Raw genomic sequence first — 20,047 nt, forward strand, 5'->3', positions numbered from 1 at the left:
AAACATTTAAAAAAACTTACAGGGCTTTTTATTTTGGGGGGCGAGAGGGCGAGGGGGTGCCAAGCACAGGATCCACCCTGGGTGCCAAATGCTCTAGGTATGCCCCTGCTTAAACCCTTTGTATCACTATACCCCACTCCCTCTAGCATGTAAGCTCATTGAGCAGGGCCCTCAACCCCTCTGTTACTGTGTGTCCAACTTGTCTGGTTACAATTACGTGTCTGTTAGTCCACCCATTGTTCAGCACTATGGAATTTGCTGGCGCTATATAAATAATAAAATAATAATAATAATAATCAGGATTTGGTGCTCACCTGGTACTTGTTTGTAGAATTAAATGGAATTTCAGCCACTTTGGGATTGCGGTCTCTCATCTTCTTCACAGATCCACAAGACAGCTCAATGCATTTGAGCAGGGCAGACTCAGAGGCATCCCCTGCAGTTTCTTTCTGCATTTTAAAAGGGCAATAATTAATCTATTGTGAGAGCGGAAGGGTTTATATACACTGATATATTCAGATCCAAACCAAGAGCCCTTGGTACCATGAACCAGTGGTTCTCAACCCAGTCCCAAGGCACATCAACAATGCAATATGTAGACATTTCCCAGTTATGTTCCAGTGAGGGTACTGACAAAACCTGGGCTATTGTTGTGCTTTAATGGACCTCTAAAGTGACCCAGATGAAATAACCTGCGTGCAGTCGCCCTATCATTTCAACCCTGCAATGTAAAACATGTTTTTTTGTCTTTAAGAAACTGCAATGTTTACACCTGTCTGACAGTCACCTTGTTAACAACTAAAATTAGACTAAAAGAAGATTTCGTCTAAGGCAAAGGAAAGGTTTTTTTTTTTTAACTGTAAGAACAATAAGGATGTGGAATTCTCTGCCTGAAGAGGTGGTTTTATCAGAGTCCATATAGATGTTCAAACAGCTACTGGATGCATACTTGCAAAAACGAAATATTCAAGGATATAATTTTTCAATGTAGGGCAATAACAGCTTGATGCAAGGATAAATCTGACTGCCATTCTGGGGTCACGAAGAAATTTCTCCTAATTTGTTGCAAAATTGGAAGTGCTTCAAACTGGGTTTTTTGCCTTATTTTAGATCAACAGCAAAAACATATGTGAGGAAGGCTGAACTTGATGGACGCAAGTCTCTTTCCAGCTATGTAACTATGTAACGTATCATTGGACCCTTTCCTGATTCTCCATCTTGATTGCCCTTCTTCCAGTGTCTATTTTTTGAGAATATAAATTCTGTGTTTTCTAACTGGTCCTTCTGTTTGGACAATGCATACACTAGCTATCAAAATTTCCACTTGCCCACTAGCCATTGATGACTATAAATTCAGCTTTGGCGAGTAGCTTATTCTCTGCTCTTGGTGGTGGTCAGGGGCTGCATTAAGCACTGTAGCGGAGAGCCGATCTTGCACAGCTATTCTCCACTAGAGATTCCAGTGAGGCTCAGGAACAAGGTGATGTTAAGTCCATAGGCAAGGTTTCCAGCAGGTAAAGTAATACAGCAGTATCCCCATCGCAATCCCAATAACTGGACGACACACAGTTTCAGGAGTAGACTAGCAAGCTTTATTCCACAGTTCCTTATAAAGCCCTCTCCCATGCAAGGGAGGAGGTTCTAACACTTAAGACATTATCCAATCTCTAAGTAGTAACCTCCCACAGATCTCCTCCCCTCCTCTAGCATCATAATCCCCTTATTGTGTACACAGTTTTCCCCGAGTTTTGGATGTACCCTAAATACTTGGGGTACATCCACAAATCCAACATCCCCAGATAGCTCTATTCTGGGGGACCAACATACTTAAAAATTAGCCCATTCGGATGAATGGTTCGTGAGATATGGGGTTCCAAAGATTTGACCGACCGCATGGGTAAAGTATCCGAAAACAGTTCCATGCATTTTGGCCCTGCGGTCGGTCACAAACAAGGGAATGAAAACAGGTGAATTGCCTGTGTTATAGAGCCTGGAGAGGGTTTGAATGAATTCCCTTGTTTATGGGGCTCTTTCTACCGAACGGCGGGTCATTCGGTAGTTTCCATACGAATTTCTGGAAGTATGGAGGTCTCAGCGGTGTTTGCCTAGTCAAGTGTCCGATTTTAGTTCCAGACACTCGACGGCAAAACACCGTTGTTCGGTAGTTTAAGATGGCCGCCGCCACGTGTTTGTTTCCCGAATGGCGGCCACCCAGAGGACAAAGACCACACTGCACTGATTGCCAATTACCTGTTTGCAACATTGTTGCAAACGGTAATTGGAGGCACACTCATTCCTGGGTGGTCTGGTTGTTCGGTAGTTTCATTCCCTTGTTTTATTTGAATGATTCTACCGAACAACTAGAGGAATACAATTCTTTACATACATTTAACTGTCATTATACCCGGATACCATGCTTTCTATACATGTACATACACATTAAACTAGCCATATGACCAAATACACTTATTCTCATACATGTCATGGGACAGCCCGGTACCAATCCGCTACACTGCTCCCCCTTGCCCACAAGCCGGCATACACAGTCTGATCCAACACGGATCGGCTTGGGGATGTCCGGGGGCTCACGGATCATTTCTCTAAGTCAGTTTGTCTTGACAACCCGTCAGCATTTCCATTCTGCTTACCCGGCCGGTACTGGATATTAAAGTCAAAAGGCTGTAGCGCCAAACTCCAGCGCAGCAGCCTGGCGTTGTCTCCAGCCACCCGGTTCAGCCAGACTAACGGGTTGTGATCCGTGAGCAAGGAAAAGGGCTGTCCATATAAATAGGGTTGTAGCTTCTTTAGGGCCCACACCACAGCCAGGCATTCCTTTTCGATGGCGGCGTAGCTTACTTCTCGAGGTAACAGTTTGCGACTGATGTAAGCCACTGGATGTTCCCCGCCATCGGCCCCGACTTGACTCAGTACTGCCCCCAATCCAAACATAGAAGCGTCTGTGTGAACAAGAAAACGTTTAGTTGGATTGGGAGCTGCCAAGACAGGGGCATTTATCAGTGCATTTTTCAATTGTTGGAATGCCTGCTCACACTCCGGGGTCCAGTTTACTTGGCGGGGAAGGTTCTTACGGGTCAGGTCAGTGAGGGGTTTGGCCAGGGCGCTATAATTGGGAACAAACTTCCGGTAATACCCTGCTGTCCCTAGAAACGCTAAAACCTGGGTCTTAGTCCTAGGGGTGGGCCACTGGGCTACAGCCTCTACTTTGGCGGGTTCGGGTTTTTGTTTACCGCACCCTACTCTATGTCCCAGGTATTGTACCTCAGCCATGCCGATACTACACTTGGCCGGCTTCAAGGTCAGACCTGCTTCCCTTATCCTATCTAGTACAGCTCCGATGTGAGCTAAGTGTTCCTGCCACGTATTGCTAAAAATAGCAATATCGTCCAGGTAGGCACATGTATAGTCCTGGAATCCATCTAGGAGTCGATCCACCATCCTTTGGAAGGTGGCTGGGGCGTTTTTCATCCCAAATGGCATGACCTTAAACTGGTACAAGCCAAATGGGGTGACAAAGGCCGACTTCGGGATGGCGTCTGGGGCCAGGGGGATTTGCCAATACCCTTTACACAAGTCAATAGTGGTGAGGTAGTGGCCCCTGGCCATTCTGTCCAGTAACTCGTCTATCCGGGGCATCGGATAGGCGTCAGATACAGTCTTCTCGTTCAATCTCCTATAGTCCACGCAGAAGCGGGTCGTACCGTCTCGCTTGGGTACGAGGACTACAGGAGATGCCCAAGGACTGTCTGAGGGTTCAATCACCCCCAGTTGGAGCATTTCGTCGATCTCCTTACGCATGTTTGCCCGTACCGCTTCTGGAATGCGGTATGGCGTCTGGCGCATGGGTAGTTGCCCTGGGGTCTCGACCCGGTGAGTTGCCAGAGGCGTGTATCCAGGTACATTAGAGAACGTGTCGCGTTTCTCTTCCAATAGTTGCTGTACCTCGATCCGCTCCTGTGGGCTCAGCCGATCTCCCAGCGTAACCTCCCCTAAATCTCCGGACAGCTGCCCATCCCCCAGCAAATCGGTGAGGGGTAAGCTGTCAAACTCTTCCGTGTTAGGGGCACAGATGGCGGTTACCTCCTCAGTACGCTCGTGGTAGGGCTTCAGCATGTTCACATGGAGCATGCGTCGCCCCCCAGTCCCTGTGCAGGGGCCGATAATATAGGTGGTATCGCATCTTTGCTCCACCACCTTATATGGGCCCTGCCAGGCGGCCTGTAACTTATCATGTCGGACAGGTTTTAAAATTAGTACCTTCTGCCCGACCTGAAAGCTACGGTCCCTGGCTCCCCGATCATACCATGTACGCTGGCGGGTCTGGGCCTCCTGAAGGTTTTCCCGTACCGTCTTGGTCAACGCTTCTAGGCGGTCCCGAAAGGCCAACACATATGGTAGGATGGGAGTGCCATCTGTGCTCCGGTCTCCCTCCCAATGCTCTCTAATAAGATCCAATGGGCCTCGGACCCTCCTTCCAAACAATAATTCAAACGGGGAGAACCCTGTGGATTCCTGCGGCACCTCCCGGTATGCAAATAGGAGGTGCGGCAGGAATCGTTCCCAGTCCTTGTGGGTCTCTGCGAAGGTTCGGAGCATCTGCTTCAAGGTACCATTGAATCGTTCGCAGAGCCCGTTCGTCTGGGGGTGGTAAGGGGCGCTGATAATAGGCTTAATGCCACAGATCCTCCAGAGGTGTTGGGTGAATTCTGCGGTAAACTGGGTACCCTGATCCGAAATAATCTCCCTGGGTAATCCCATCCGGGAGAATATCCGCATGAGGGCATCCGCGACCGTCTGTCAGGGTACCTGAGGTCTCTACCTCTAAAAGAGGTAGAGACTTAGTAGTTTATCCGTCCAAACGAGCTGTTTCCTTCGTTCCTCGCGGTTCATCCAGTCACTTAAACACCGACCGCGAGGAATCCACATCCTTTTCTAGCGGGACGCTCAATACGTGACGTCATGACGCTATCACGAGCGACCTGTCACTCAAGTGTCCGATATCCAATCGGTACTTGTCAGAGGCGTGATTACCATCCAGAGCCAGGGTATTTAAGCTTACTTCTCACTTCAGCTCATTGCCCTGTCGTGGTTCTAGCTTGTCTAGTCACTCAGTGCTCTGGTATTCTAGTTTGCTCTATTGGTTTTGACTCGGCTTGTTGTACTACCCTGCTTATCTCTGTTATCCCTTGACCCGGCTTGTCTCTCGCTTATCTGTCTTCTCGTTCCCTCGACCTCGGCTTGTCTCTGACTATTCTTTATTACTCTTGGTACGTTAGTCCGGCCATTCTAAGGCCCGGTATACGTACCTTTCCACTCTTTGTACTCTGCGTGTTGGATCCCTGTCCCGATCCTGACACCGTCTCAGCGTGGATGTTGGTCAGAGCCACTGCTTCTGGATACCTGGTGGCATAATCTACGACCGTTAAAATATACCGTTTTCCTGACGGGCTAACTTTATTGAGGGGGCCTATCAGATCCACCGCTATTCGGCTAAAAGGTTCCTCTATTATGGGTAAGGGGTGAAGTTTAGCCTTCCTGCGATCCCCCCTTTTTCCCACTCTCTGGCAGGTATCGCAAGTCGTGCAATATCTGCGTACTTCCTGGCTAATCCCTGGCCAGAAGAAACTCTGGGTTAGTCTGTACCTGGTGCGACTAACCCCTAGATGTCCGGATAGCGGAATATCATGCGCTATCCGGAGTAATTCAGCCCGGTACCGCTGTGGTACCACTAATTGTCTCCTCGCTATCGGGTCTAACCCCGTAATCTGTTTGGTTGTTTCCCTGTATAAAAGTTGTTTATCCCAGATAAACTTCTCTCCCTCCGCCCCGGGGGAACCCGTGCCAACCTTGTCCCTATACACCTGAAGCGTGGGGTCTGTTGCGACTTCAGCTACAAATTCATTAGGTGGAGCCCAGGGGACACATTCTAGAGGGGGGGTAGGGTTGCTTACCTGGACCTCCGGCAGTGTGTTGTGGTCCTGGGTGCGGGCCTGTTGTCGGGTGACTACAGGGTTGACCTCTCCTGTGGTGGGTGACTGGGGCTCAAAAGCAGAAGTGAGCCTCCCCAGATCGTTCCCCAATAAAACCTCCGCCGGTAAATGTGGCATCAACCCCACCTCCACTTCCCCTGCCCCCGCTCCCCAATGTAAATGTACCCTTGCTGTAGGTAGCCGGAACACTGCTCCCCCAGCTACCCGGACGGCAACAGTTTTGTTCAGTTTTGCCTGATCTGAAATCAGGTGGCTCTGTACCAAAGTGATGGTGGCTCCCGAATCTCGTAATCCCCGGACTGCTGTACCATTCAGATATACCGTCTGTCGATGGTGCCGTAGATTATCCACATTGGCCTGGACCGGATCTGCCTCGTGCAGTACCTCCCATTGTTCCACAGTAGTAATGGGGACTGCGGAACCATATGGGGTGGTGACTAGGTCCTGGTAGTGGTGGGCTGCGGCCGCCCTGGGTGGAGGTGGGCCTGGACGAATCCAGGTGGAACGGTCCCGTAGCTGTGGGCATTCCCTTTTATAATGTCCCCACTTCTGGCAGTGATGACAGGGGCCAGCGGTGGGTTGTCGGAACCGGGGCTGTGCAGCGGGTGGTGGAGGTGGTGGTAGCGGTCTCGGTGGAGCTGGGGTGTAGTTGTTTCCCCCGAATGTTTTAAAGGTTGCTTTTGGAGCTGCAGGTTTTTGTGACCTGCGTGCATCCAGGTAGTCATCCGCTTTCCTAGCCGCCTCGGTAAGGGAAGTAGGGTTTCTGTCCCTTACCCATTCCTGGACCTCATTGGTTACTCCCTCATAGAACTGCTCCATCAGCAACATTTGTATTACATCCTCCATAGAACGTGCCTTGCTAGCTTGCACCCACCCGAGCGCTGCCCCCTGTAATCGGCATGCCCACTCTGCGTGCGAGTCCTTCTCTGTTTTCTTTAGATCCCGGAACCTCCGCCGGTATGCCTCGGGTGTTATAGCATACCTGGCGAGTATAATTTCTTTCACTTTACTGTAATTCCTTATTTCGTCATTAGGTACAGTCCGATATGCCTCTGCTGCCCTCCCGGTTAACCTTCCGGCCAAAATAGGTACCCAGTCCTCTGCGTTAATTTTATGCAGTGCACACAGTCTTTCAAAGTCTTGCAGGAAAGTGTCTATATCTTCCTCTGCCTCCACATATGTTTTAAACGCCTGGTATGGTATTTTAGGCTTACCTTCCTGTGGCACATTAATTGCAGAGCTTTGTTCTGGTGCCTGTGTCCTTAGGATGAATTCTTGTACCTCGGCCATTGTCCTGGTAACAATTTCTGTTGGGGGGTTTTCCCCATAAAAGGATAGCCTGAACTGAACCTGCCTCTGGAATTCCGATCCTTGTGGTGTTCCTCCCGGCTCCCTCTGTGCCGGAACTGAATCGCCCTCCATTCTGTACTCTGCCATGAGTTCTGTAACAAGTACTGCTTTCTTCTTATTGCTGGCTTGTATACCCCTTGCCTCTAGGAGGTCCTTTAGCGTGGAGCGTTTTAGCGCAGAAAAATCAATCTCCATCCGTACTCCATTTACGCTTGTTCCTCTGTGAGTTTGGATCCCAGCGCTGCCAACCAATGTAGCGGAGAGCCGATCTTGCACAGCTATTCTCCACTAGAGATTCCAGTGAGGCTCAGGAACAAGGTGATGTTAAGTCCATAGGCAAGGTTTCCAGCAGGTAAAGTAATACAGCAGTATCCCCATCGCAATCCCAATAACTGGACGACACACAGTTTCAGGAGTAGACTAGCAAGCTTTATTCCACAGTTCCTTATAAAGCCCTCTCCCATGCAAGGGAGGAGGTTCTAACACTTAAGACATTATCCAATCTCTAAGTAGTAACCTCCCACAGATCTCCTCCCCTCCTCTAGCATCATAATCCCCTTATTGTGTACACAGTTTTCCCCGAGTTTTGGATGTACCCTAAATACTTGGGGTACATCCACAAATCCAACATCCCCAGATAGCTCTATTCTGGGGGACCAACATACTTAAAAATTAGCCCATTCGGATGAATGGTTCGTGAGATATGGGGTTCCAAAGATTTGACCGACCGCATGGGTAAAGTATCCGAAAACAGTTCCATGCATTTTGGCCCTGCGGTCGGTCACAAACAAGGGAATGAAAACAGGTGAATTGCCTGTGTTATAGAGCCTGGAGAGGGTTTGAATGAATTCCCTTGTTTATGGGGCTCTTTCTACCGAACGGCGGGTCATTCGGTAGTTTCCATACGAATTTCTGGAAGTATGGAGGTCTCAGCGGTGTTTGCCTAGTCAAGTGTCCGATTTTAGTTCCAGACACTCGACGGCAAAACACCGCTGTTCGGTAGTTTAAGATGGCCGCCGCCACGTGTTTGTTTCCCGAATGGCGGCCACCCAGAGGACAAAGACCACACTGCACTGATTGCCAATTACCTGTTTGCAACATTGTTGCAAACGGTAATTGGAGGCACACTCATTCCTGGGTGGTCTGGTTGTTCGGTAGTTTCATTCCCTTGTTTTATTTGAATGATTCTACCGAACAACTAGAGGAATACAATTCTTTACATACATTTAACTGTCATTATACCCGGATACCATGCTTTCTATACATGTACATACACATTAAACCAGCCATATGACCAAATACACTTATTCTCATACATGTCATGGGACAGCCCGGTACCAATCCGCTACAAGCACTAATAGTTCAAATCTTTGCACAACATGGGGGAAGCTTGCCAAACCTTACAGAACAGGCCGCATGCTTCTCAGACAGGCTGACAGATTTATATGGAGAAAAAGGTCCTAGGTGTCCAGGAACACTTAAAAAAAGATGTGTGTGTTAATCGCTATAAAACTAGTAAGGCATTGGAATCCTGATTCTCTGCAATTAACAGTTACGTCATCTACGACATGGTTACTATTTAATCTTGACTCTGTGGTGGCCAAACTATTTGTGTGACTATAGCTTAAAATATATCTTCAATGTGTTTTTCTGACGTATTTATCCTGCCCAATCATTGGCATAGCGGTAAGGGCTTACAATATGGAGTTCACATTATGGAGTCGCATGCTGTGAGCCATCTGTCCATTTCCAGTAGTTGCAACAAAGTTGGATTCTTGTCAGTATTTAGTGGTCGCTATTATCTACTGACTATTAACACCAACGATAGAAAACAATAGTTTATAGTAGATACTAGTGACATGGCTGGAAACAAGCCTATTGTGTTTAAAGGAACACTCCAACCACCATAACCACTGCAGCTTATTGTAGTGGTTACGCTGTGTCAATAATGCCCTGGCACCCCTCCTCCCGCCATTGTAAGGAGTCAAACAGTTTGTTTTTTTTCCCACGCCTGCGTGTTGGAAGTTGGCAAGCAGGAACGTCCTTTAGCTCTCCTGAACTAAGCCCTGGAGGGATCACTCCCAGCCAAGAGGAACTAACTGATATACCTGCTTAGGAACGTCTTGATCCCTGGTACTGGTAGTGGAAGCAGGGAACCCCAGGTAAGACATCCAGCCATTCACAAATTATGGGTGGGAGCGTCAGAGAACCCCTTGGTACCATAACCACTACAGCAAACTGTAGTAACTATGATATTGTTAATCTATTGTTATCTATTGCTACTCATTTTAAACACACTAGCTAAATGTACATATTTGCATATAGAGTAAATAATAAAAAAGGCACATTTTTGAGTACGCTAATGCAAATCATGCTGCTATATGTCCAATTTTGTACGCAACAGTTACATAAAGAAGAACGAATGTGTGTGTTGAACTGTCTCACTTTTGAGATAGGTGTGTTTTCTTGGCCAACTTTGAATACAGCGCGGTTACAGAGGCCAGCGATGCGGGACAGGGCAGTCCAGGTCAGGGAACGTTTATCAAAGGTGGCACCTGTAGACAGACATGCAAAGAGGACACAAACAAAATAGATGAAGTGGGTGTTTGTGATCTGGTGACAAAAAAAAATATTAGCAAAATAATTGGGGTGTCCATTTTGGGTTTTTGTAGAAGACACAATCTTTTATATCTGAAATTTCATATAAAACATGAGCATGAGTATGTATTGTATTGGGCTTGTTAAGTCCTTTAAGCACTTTTATAAATGTATTATTCAAATGTAAAGAGATCTTTTTACAAAAGGTTGAATTTAAATATATTTATTTGTTAAAACCAACTCAGCTGCATTTCTCTTCATTTTATACAGAATGTAATAGATAGAGTCTATATGGTGGTTAAGTGCTCCACTAGTATTAGATGAGGGTAGGCTGCTTGAATACCCAATCCTGAGTCTCTCCTCTTTCCGGATAAATGTAAATTGTTTTGTAATAATGTCACATGACCACCTATTATAGTAGGACACTACCATACTGTAGGACGCTAACCCTCCCTTTCTGTACAGGCGTATTAGAAATGTAATTAGAATTTACTTGCAAATTAAATTACATTAGGATTTCCAGTCGACTACCAAAGTCAAATCAATCACTGACCACAACCTGCCAATTTTGATAGTCCTTGGTTGTTTGGTAGTTGGAGAAGGCACCGAGCAGAGTAAAATTCAATTTCTAAGTCTGCTGTTGTCAATGGAAGCTCTTATGACATTCAATTTAGGGAGCAGGACATTCTTCAGAATTTATTTAATTCATGCTGTGCTTCACCGAAATCAATTAGTAATTTGACTCTCAAAGTGGGTTTTACTTGCGTGGACAACATATTTATAATGTTTAGATTTTGATAAATTTATTGATCAATTATTAACAAGTTATCGGACTTTAAGAAATGTATTCCGATGGTTTATTAAGAATGAATCTGAATGTTTCAACCTGACGAGGGTGACCACTATCTCTTGGTGGCTGAACATTCTATGATTGTTTAATTAATGAGCATTTTTAGAACACTTGTAAAATAAAACTACCTACAGATTTCAAGGTTTGAAACCCCCCCCCCCCAAAAAAAAAAACAGTATAATTAGGTACATAAACCTCGGGCATTTTGAAATGTTTTTTTAGGGACTTTTTTTTCTGAACCATGAATATTCTGTATGAATTATCGTGATACATATGGCTTGAGGTTAAGAAAACCTTTAGAGAGAAACGGGCCAAACCTGACTGATCCTCTGTGGTATCTGCTTCATGAATCTGATTGTCAAACCACATGTGTGCGACGGTCATTCGATTCTGTGTCAATGTCCCTGTTTTATCGGAACAGATGGTGGAGGTCGATCCAAGGGTCTCCACCGCTTCCAGATTTTTAACCAGGCAATTCTTACGGGCCATCCTCTTAGCTGTTAGTGTCAGGCACACCTTTTGGTGAAAAACAACAAGATTAAGATGATATCAGAAATATGGGTTTACAACGTTTTTCACACTCTAAATGGTAACAACGAGACCATTATATTAACACCTATTAGAACCAGTAAAATTACGTTGAACTTAATTACACCGGAAATAAATAATCTCTAGGAACCAAGCCCCCATGAGTTACCCATAGGTGCTGAATTTGCCCTTGTTTTTACATTTATAATACACTGCTTGGAGATTATACCAAGTCCGTTCCAGAGTCTACACCTGATAAGACTATTTTTTCATGGTAAGGATGTAGAATTTGGAGTACTCGGGGTAACCCAGTATTACTTACTGTCACAGTGGCCAGAAGACCCTCTGGCACATTAGCCACAATGATTCCGATAAGGAAGATGACTGCCTCCAGCCAAGAGTACCCTAGGATAAGTGACAGGACGAAAAAGGAGACCCCCAGGAAGACAGCGACTCCAGTGATGATGTGGATAAAGTGTTCTATCTCCATGGCAATAGGTGTTCGGCCCATTTCTAGACCTGAAGCCAGAGTGGCAATCCTGCCCATCACTGTGCGGTCTCCAGTGGCTATGACAATACCCTTGGCTGTACCTGCAGGATTGAAATGAAACACGGGTTGTTTTTAGTCTACATTAAACAAAGCGTTAGTGGGGCTATCACAGCACATTACATTTTAACTTCTGACAATGAGCTGAAGGTGGACAGGTTCTCAAAAAAAGGAAACACTAAGCTTTATCACATGTTTCCTGAGTCCTGCACCAGTCATCAACAAATTATTTCCAAACATATCAACAAAGTCGCCAATCAGGAAGAAGATGCCGAGTATAAGGAGGAAATATTATCAGAGGCAACGTATTTGATGTATGTTATTAAAGATTTTTTTTTCTTTTTAAATGCTGATTTTTCTGGTAACTCTTTCTACCTGTTTAGTTCTTCAGATTGGTTGTGCTGGTCAGTATCACTGACTGACACAATACACCATTATTCTTTGTCTCTCCCGTCTTTTGATGTACTTTTCTTTTGAAATCCAGCCATTCTCCCCGTGAATTGGGCTGAATTTTAAAAAGCCCCATACTGGGCCACTTAGCATAGTGGATACAAAAGACCCTCATTCCTCTGTGCGGGTTCTCACATCCACAATAGTATCCTCTCTGTGTGTTTTGAAATCCTGACCCAGTGTTAGTTTTGGAAGGATACAAGCTCTCTAATCCTTATCTACAGAGGGAGCGCCCAACTGTGCGCAGGCACAAACATTCCTGGAATGAAACAGACGCTGGAAATCTATGCTCTCAATGCCCTTCAGCTGCATTGCCTGAGCACCCCAACATAAGCTTCATAGATATCTCCTGATCAGCTATTGACAGACTGTGTGTGCCCATGGTCACTGTATTATATCTAAGGGGATAAGGAGACAGACATTCCAGCCATTATACGTGTGTTGAGGTCTATGTATGCCTGCTCATCCATCTGTATATTTGAGGTCAAAATCATCACAAAACATCATAATAGTTAATGTGATACACCCTGTCTGATTTGATTTCCATGACCACTGACCACTAGAGACATAAAATCAATCTACTTTCAAACCAGTCGTCTAGGACTGTCAAAGTCCTGGGTAATGTAGCCATATGACTAGACCAACATACGGTCCCTAACTAGCCTGCTCCTCCACTGGGTACAGATCAGAGTAAGAACTCCTTGGTAATTGATGATTTGTTGCAAGTCAGGATTCTATATCACTGACCATTCACTCTGCTATTGTAAACTTGCAAGAACGGAGGGATCAGTGACCATGGTTTCCATCCACTAGTATGAACTCACATTACACACATGCAGTCCCACATATGCCTCCAATCTCTTACATACAGGCTTCCTACACTGACACAACTCTCATAATACACATTCAGTCTCACACACACCTTCTATCACCCACCCCTCTGAAACAACTCCCATTACACTCATGGAGTCACACATCCACCTTCTGTCACATCCCCACCACCACTAAAAAAAAAAACTCTCATTATACACATGCAGTCACACATACACCTTATATCACATCCCCACCACCACTAAAAGAACTACCATTACACACAAGCTGTTGCAAAAACATGCTGACCTCAAAATGCTCAACTTCCACTGCACACATACAGTCCTAGATACACCTCCTGTTGTATACATGCAGCACCCCACACTGACATAACTCCCACACACACGTGCAGTCCCAAACTTCCATCTCTTTAAGAATCTCTCTTAGTAAGGTAAGTATCTCTCTTAGCAAGGTAAGTATCTCTCTCAGCAAGGTAAGTATCTCTCTCAGCAAGGTAAGTATCTCTCTCAGCAAGGTATCTCTCTCAGTAAGGTAAGTATCTCTCTTAGCAAGGTAAGTATCTTTCTCAGTAAGGTAAGTATCCCTCTCAGTAAGGTAAGTATCTCTCTCAGCAAGGTAAGTATATCTCTCAGCAAGGTAAGTATCTCTCTCAGCAAGGTAAGTATCTCTCTCAGTAAGGTAAGTATCTCTCTCAGCAAGGTATCTCTCTCAGTAAGGTAAGTATCTCTCTTAGTAAGGTAAGTATATCTCTCAGTAAGGTAAGTATATCTCTCAGTAAGGTAAGTATCTCTCTTAGCAAGGTAAGTATCTTTCTCAGTAAGGTAAGTATCTCTCTCAGTAAGGTAAGTATATCCCTCAGCAAGGTAAGTATATCTCTCAGCAAGGTAAGTATCTCTCTTAGCAAGGTAAGTATATCTCGCAGTAAGGTAAGTATCTCTCTTAGCAAGGTAAGTATCTCTCTCAGTAAGGTAAGTATCTCTCTCAGTAAGGTAAGTATATCTCTCAGCAAGGTAAGTATATCTCTCAGCAAGGTAAGTATCTCTCTCAGCAAGGTAAGTATCTCTCTCAGCAAGGTATCTCTCTCAGTAAGGTAAGGTAAGTATCTCTCTTAGTAAGGTAAGTATATCTCTCAGTAAGGTAAGTATCTCTCTTAGCAAGGTAAGTATATCTCGCAGTAAGGTAAGTATCTCTCTTAGCAAGGTAAGTATCTTTCTCAGTAAGGTAAGTATCTCTCTCAGTAAGGTAAGTATATCCCTCAGCAAGGTAAGTATATCTCTCAGCAAGGTAAGTATCTCTCTTAGCAAGGTAAGTATATCTCGCAGTAAGGTAAGTATCTCTCTTAGCAAGGTAAGTATCTCTCTCAGTAAGGTAAGTATCTCTCTCAGTAAGGTAAGTATATCTCTCAGCAAGGTAAGTATATCTCTCAGCAAGGTAAGTATATCTCGCAGTAAGGTAAGTATCTCTCTTAGCAAGGTAAGTATCTCTCTCAGTAAGGTAAGTATATCTCTCAGCAAGGTAAGTATCTCTCTCAGTAAGGTAAGTATATCTCTCAGCAAGGTAAGTATATCTCTCAGTAAGGTAAGTATCTCTCTTAGCAAGGTAAGTATCTCTCTCAGTAAGGTAAGTATCTCTCTCAGTAAGGTAAGTATATCTCTCAGCAAGGTAAGTATCTCTCTCAGTAAGGTAAGTATCTCTCTCAGTAAGGTAAGTATATCTCTCAGCAAGGTAAGTATATCTCTCAGCAAGGTAAGTATCTCTCTCAGTAAGGTAAGTATATCTCTCAGTAAGGTAAGTATCTCTCTTAGCAAGGTAAGTTTCTCTCTTAGCAAGGTAAGTATCTCTCTCAGTAAGGTAAGTATAGCTAAAAGTTATGTCTTGTTTGTGTATCTTTTTGTGGTGTGACTGTGTCACTACGCGCGTACCTTCTACACAGTTGGTGGAGAAGAAAGAAATATTTCTGGTCTCCAGTGGGTTTTCATGAGTGAATTCTGGTGATCGGGTTTGTGGTTCAGACTCTCCAGTCAAAGACGAATTGTCCACCTGCCAAATAAATAACAATGTTGTGGTTTTTGTACATGCAGCATTTCGTTATCACTTTTAACCCCTTAGTGACCAGACCGTTTTTCAATGTTCTTACTGTTAAGAACCAGGGCTGTTTGTGTTTAGCTGTAATTTTTTTCTTACTCATTTACTGTACCCACACATATTACATACTGTTTTGCTCGCCATTAAATGGTCTTTCTAAAGATACCAATATTTTCCTCCTAAGAGTCACCTAGCGTCCTCTGGAGTATATGTGCCAAGCTAGCTGAGCTAACTAACACTAACTGACACCAACTGGCATAAACCGTCATTATGATGAGCATATTAGTAGGTATGCGGCGTTCACTGATTCTAAAATTAAGTGTGTAATAAGAGCTAGGTTCTGAGCAAATAAACAAGCTGATTAACTGAAGTGTCTCCGTACGGTGTTGACCCCCAAAGTGGTATTGTCTGTGGTGTTCAGGCTTGTTAACCACATATCGCCATTGTGTTCCACAGCTATGTATAGGACATTTTAACTCACGATCATGTGGTCCCATTTTTATGTAAGGGTTAACGGGAGTCTTTGCTTGGAGTATCAAGTCATTCTATACAGTAGTGCATAGCAATTAGTGGGGTGGTCAGTGCTTACATAGTGTAGATAAGGTTTAACGGTAGGCTAAGGAACCTGCCTGCAATGTGTTTTCTGTGGATAAGTATGATATCTAGCTCAGTAAAGAAGTGGCAGCAGGGCTAAAAGAGAGCATGTCATGCATTATAGTGCCACAGCCACAGTTATTAGCTAGTAGAGCAATACCTAAAGAAAACAATATCTTTGTATACAAGAACAGCGCAATTATTGTTGTTAGGTACATGTTAGGTATAAATTAAATGTGGCAGTAATAACAGTGAGGTACTGGGTCAGATACTTCAAGTCAATACTCGCTTGTGCCCAATCTGGCACCAGGGGCTGCCATGTGTGAGAGGTGCGTCCCGCAGCCACCCACTGGGTCTAAGTCCATGGGTCACGGGTAAGACCCTCCGGGGTCACCGAGCTGCGCAGTCAACCCTTACCTGTCCGGGGTTTAAGTCCCAAGCTGGTGCGCTGAACGGTAGGGGGGAGCCCAGATAAGGAGCCTTCCCCGCTCCGGATTTGTCGGCTAGCGGGCTCCGACCGCTTGGGTGTGCGAGGTCTTGCAGTTTCCAGGCTCATCCCCTGTGGGGCAAAGAGTTGGGGTCCGTGGGTCTGCCGTGTGGGTCTCTTGCAGTGCTGGACCCCTAGGGCGATGGTGAGATACGAGCTAGTGGAGGCCTCCGCCCAGACCCATGCCCTCGGGTAGGTCGATCTCGTCGCTCCGCAGGCACTGCGACCTCGTGAGGCCCTATCTGTTCCTCTTCATGCTTGGCAGATGGCAGCTGTATTTCATCGCCGCCAGCAGCGGGTGGTCTGCCTGCGAGTTGTGCATTGCTTTGGAGGTGTTCTCCGGTCAGCTTTAGGTCCGGGTGGGTTGCCTGCCAGAACAGCAGTGGCTTGGGTGTGTGGCATGTTAAAAGTGACTCGCCTCCCTGTCCACCTCTCCCTCGACTCATGGTTAGGTGGAAGTGGCGGTAATGCCATGCGTTGGTGCAGTTTTTCCCAAAAACTTTCAAAGATTTTGTCCAGACGTGTTAGCGCTTCTGTCACATAGTTGTCTCTTAGTTGCTGAGGCCCTCGCACCGACGACCAGGGTGCACCTGCCATTTTGTTTGATCTTGTGACTTTCATGCTGGTATCTAGGTGGGCTGCTGGAGGTGGGATAACCCTCGCCGGTCCATAGGGGGGGAACTGGGTTCCACACTAGTGTGTGCACATAGGGAGCGAAGACTTGCCCATCTGGTCCGGTCTTAAATTGCTTAAGAACGTAATGCTGGCCATGATAGAAATGTGCCAGAACATTAAGTTTGCTGCATGTGCGGCTGCGTAACCTCAGACAGGTCAGCGTACCCATGATAACCTCTGTCCCCTACTGAAAGCGCCTTTAATGGGTATATGAGTATCTGAACTAACGTTTTCCTGGTCTGATAAATTATATTTTCTTTTAGATCAGGTGGATGACTGGGTGCATGTGCATTGTTTACCTGGGGAAGAGATGGCAGCAGGATGCACTATGGGATGAAGGATAGCAGAGGCAGAGTTATGCTCTGGGAAATATTCTGCTTGTAAACTTTCGGTCCGGTCATTAATGTTGAAGTTATTTTGACACGAATCACCTACCTATAGATTGTTGCAGATCACATACACTCCTTCATGGGAATAGTGTTCCCTGATTGCAGTGGCCTCTTGTAGCAGTATAATGCACCCTGTCACACTGCAAAACTTGTTCAAGAATGGTTTGAGGAACATTAATTACCAATTAAAAGTGTTGCCTTGGACTCTTAATTCCCCAGATCTTAATTTGATCTCAGACAGAGCATCAATGGGATGTGCTGGAGCAACATATCCAATCTATGGAGGCCCCACCTGGCAACCTGCAGGACTTAAAGGAACTGCTGCTAATGTCTTGGTGCCAGATACCACAGGGCACATCAGAGGTCTTGTGGAGTCCATGCCTCAATGCATCAGAGCTGAAATGGCAGCATGAGGGGAACCTACATGGTATTAGGCAGGTGGCTGATCAGTGTATAAATAGCTCCCTTTACAATACTAGCATTTAGTCTGTCAGTAAATTCTGATGAACTACAAAGGCCTATAGCAAGAGGCTGATTATATTAGTTGTAGTTCATCGTACACTGGGTTACAGGCTGGTACATGTTTCTGTATGCGCATGTTAGTTGATACATGATTGTACCTACCTTGCAACCATGTGATGAGATAATTCTGATATCTGCAGGTACACGGTCTCCTCCCTTTATCTCCACCAGGTCACCGACCACTACATGCTCAGCATTGATTTGAATCTTTTCCTCTTCTCGGATGACGAGTGCTTGCTGCAGACATGGTGCAAAAATATTAGTCCCACTACTCACAGAGCGATGTGACACTGGACCAAAGAGGTTTCCTGGATAATGCATTATTACCCTTTTAAATTACTATGAATGTTTGGTCCCGGAAGCACATTAGCAACAATTAGGAAGACTGCAATAATTATATCTATTATGAACTTTTTACTACAAAACTCCCTCCAAGGATAACCTACCTGGGGTACCATGTTTTTGAAAGAATCCATGATCTTTGAACTTTTTGCTTCTTGATAATAAGAGAAACATCCTGTGACAATGACAACAGCGGCCAAGACCACTCCGAGGTACAACTACAACATAAACAAGTAAACGGTATTGTAGTGAGGACACGATAGGCAGTGGATAAAATACGCATGATCATTTGTAACAGAGATAAAACCTCATCTACATCTTTACTCTGCTCTTCATTTCTAATATCTATCTGGACATCCCCACTGAAAGGATAGAACAATCTCTATTTGAACTTCACAGTCACACTACATATCCTGGTCTAAAGCCTTATCTGGATAGAAGAATTATTGTTCTATTATTAGAGTTTTTTCTTTTACGTCTAGAAGATTTACATACTCGTAGAGTTACCACAGTTGGTCTCAATACCCAAAGGGTTTCTTGATGTGCTATCAGAGTTTTGCTCTGTACCTAGAATGACTCTCGATGTGAGAGTTTCCAGGATTTGTTTATCTATTTATGGTTTACTGGATGTGAGAATAATTTAAAAAATGTCTACGTTTCGTGATGACGTTATGTTCTTGTTGTGCGTGATGATAGTAACGTCATTACATTGTGAAGGGCAGGTTTGAGCCATCCTAACACAAATCAGGAACTGGATTTTGCCAATATTTGCGCAATCATATCTTGGTCTAAAGCCTTACATGGATAGTAGAATAATTGGAGTTTGGCTTTACGTCCAGAAGATTTACATAGTAGTAGAGTTACCACAGTTGGTCTGAATACCCAAATGGTTTCTTGATGTGCTGTCAGAGTGGCTCTTAATTTAAAAGGACTCAGGAAGGAATAGTTATGAGTTTGTCTCCATATCTAGAATGTCTCAGAATGATAGAATTATCTTCGCCAATCTGGGATTACAGAGTTATATAAGATATACCTTGGATAAGCCTTATACTTACATTGTCATTAATAGGTTCATCCTCCATTGCAATTTGAATTCCATACGCCAGGAAGCAGAGGATTGCACCAATCCAGAGGAGAATGGAAAAGCCACCAAACAACTGGCGGCAAAACTTCACCCACTCTGGAGTGGTTGGAGGTGGTGTTAGGGCGTTAGGTCCATCTTGGGCCAATACCTCTGCTGCGCGAGCGTTTGTCAAACCCTATTTAACGAGAGAGAATTCCAACCAACCTTGTAATGAGATGATTAAGCATTCCGATACATACTGATGCTGGTGCCACCAGGATGAGACACCCTTAAAGCAAAATGGATGTGTTGTATGATTACTAATTAATCAATTACTAATTCATTCAGACACTGGAAGACCAGCTAATTGCATGGTCGTAATTCACATTATTATTGTATGCTCTCAAACTTGTCCCAAAAGCTATGCATTTTAGGAATGATTAGGGACATTCTGAATGTGATGTAGAGTCATGTTGGATTCACCTGAAACAATTTCTAACAATTTCTTTTTTGTAATTTTCTATTTCTTCTTTTTTTTTAAATGTATTTATTGAGCCATTTGGCTAGCACACTGGATAGATGAAATGAAAGATATAAATAGAATTCTGTTATGTTATACATTGCAAGCAGTTTATATAGCCTCAAAATTTACAAAACAATAACAAAAATATGGTATATTTAAATTAAAAATAAAAAAAAGTAAGCAATACGTATGTGATAAAGCTAAT

General features: G+C 44.6%; 1 protein-coding gene across 1 annotated transcript in view; it reads right to left on the reverse strand.

Annotated features, from left to right (window-relative positions):
* LOC134582960 (sodium/potassium-transporting ATPase subunit alpha-2) overlaps positions 1-20,047 on the reverse strand; it is an 83,139-nt gene that overhangs the window by 51,158 nt on the left and 11,934 nt on the right. The window contains exons 5-12 of the mRNA XM_063439684.1: positions 19,312-19,515; positions 18,361-18,474; positions 18,017-18,151; positions 15,085-15,202; positions 11,657-11,925; positions 11,124-11,322; positions 9,804-9,913; positions 315-449 (exon numbers count right to left, since the gene is read on the reverse strand). Coding sequence (XP_063295754.1) covers positions 315-449; positions 9,804-9,913; positions 11,124-11,322; positions 11,657-11,925; positions 15,085-15,202; positions 18,017-18,151; positions 18,361-18,474; positions 19,312-19,515 — 1,284 coding nt within the window. The remainder of the gene's footprint in view (positions 1-314; positions 450-9,803; positions 9,914-11,123; positions 11,323-11,656; positions 11,926-15,084; positions 15,203-18,016; positions 18,152-18,360; positions 18,475-19,311; positions 19,516-20,047) is intronic.

This window comes from Pelobates fuscus, chromosome 13 (genome assembly GCF_036172605.1).
Source record: "Pelobates fuscus isolate aPelFus1 chromosome 13, aPelFus1.pri, whole genome shotgun sequence".
NCBI lineage: Eukaryota > Metazoa > Chordata > Amphibia > Anura > Pelobatidae > Pelobates > Pelobates fuscus.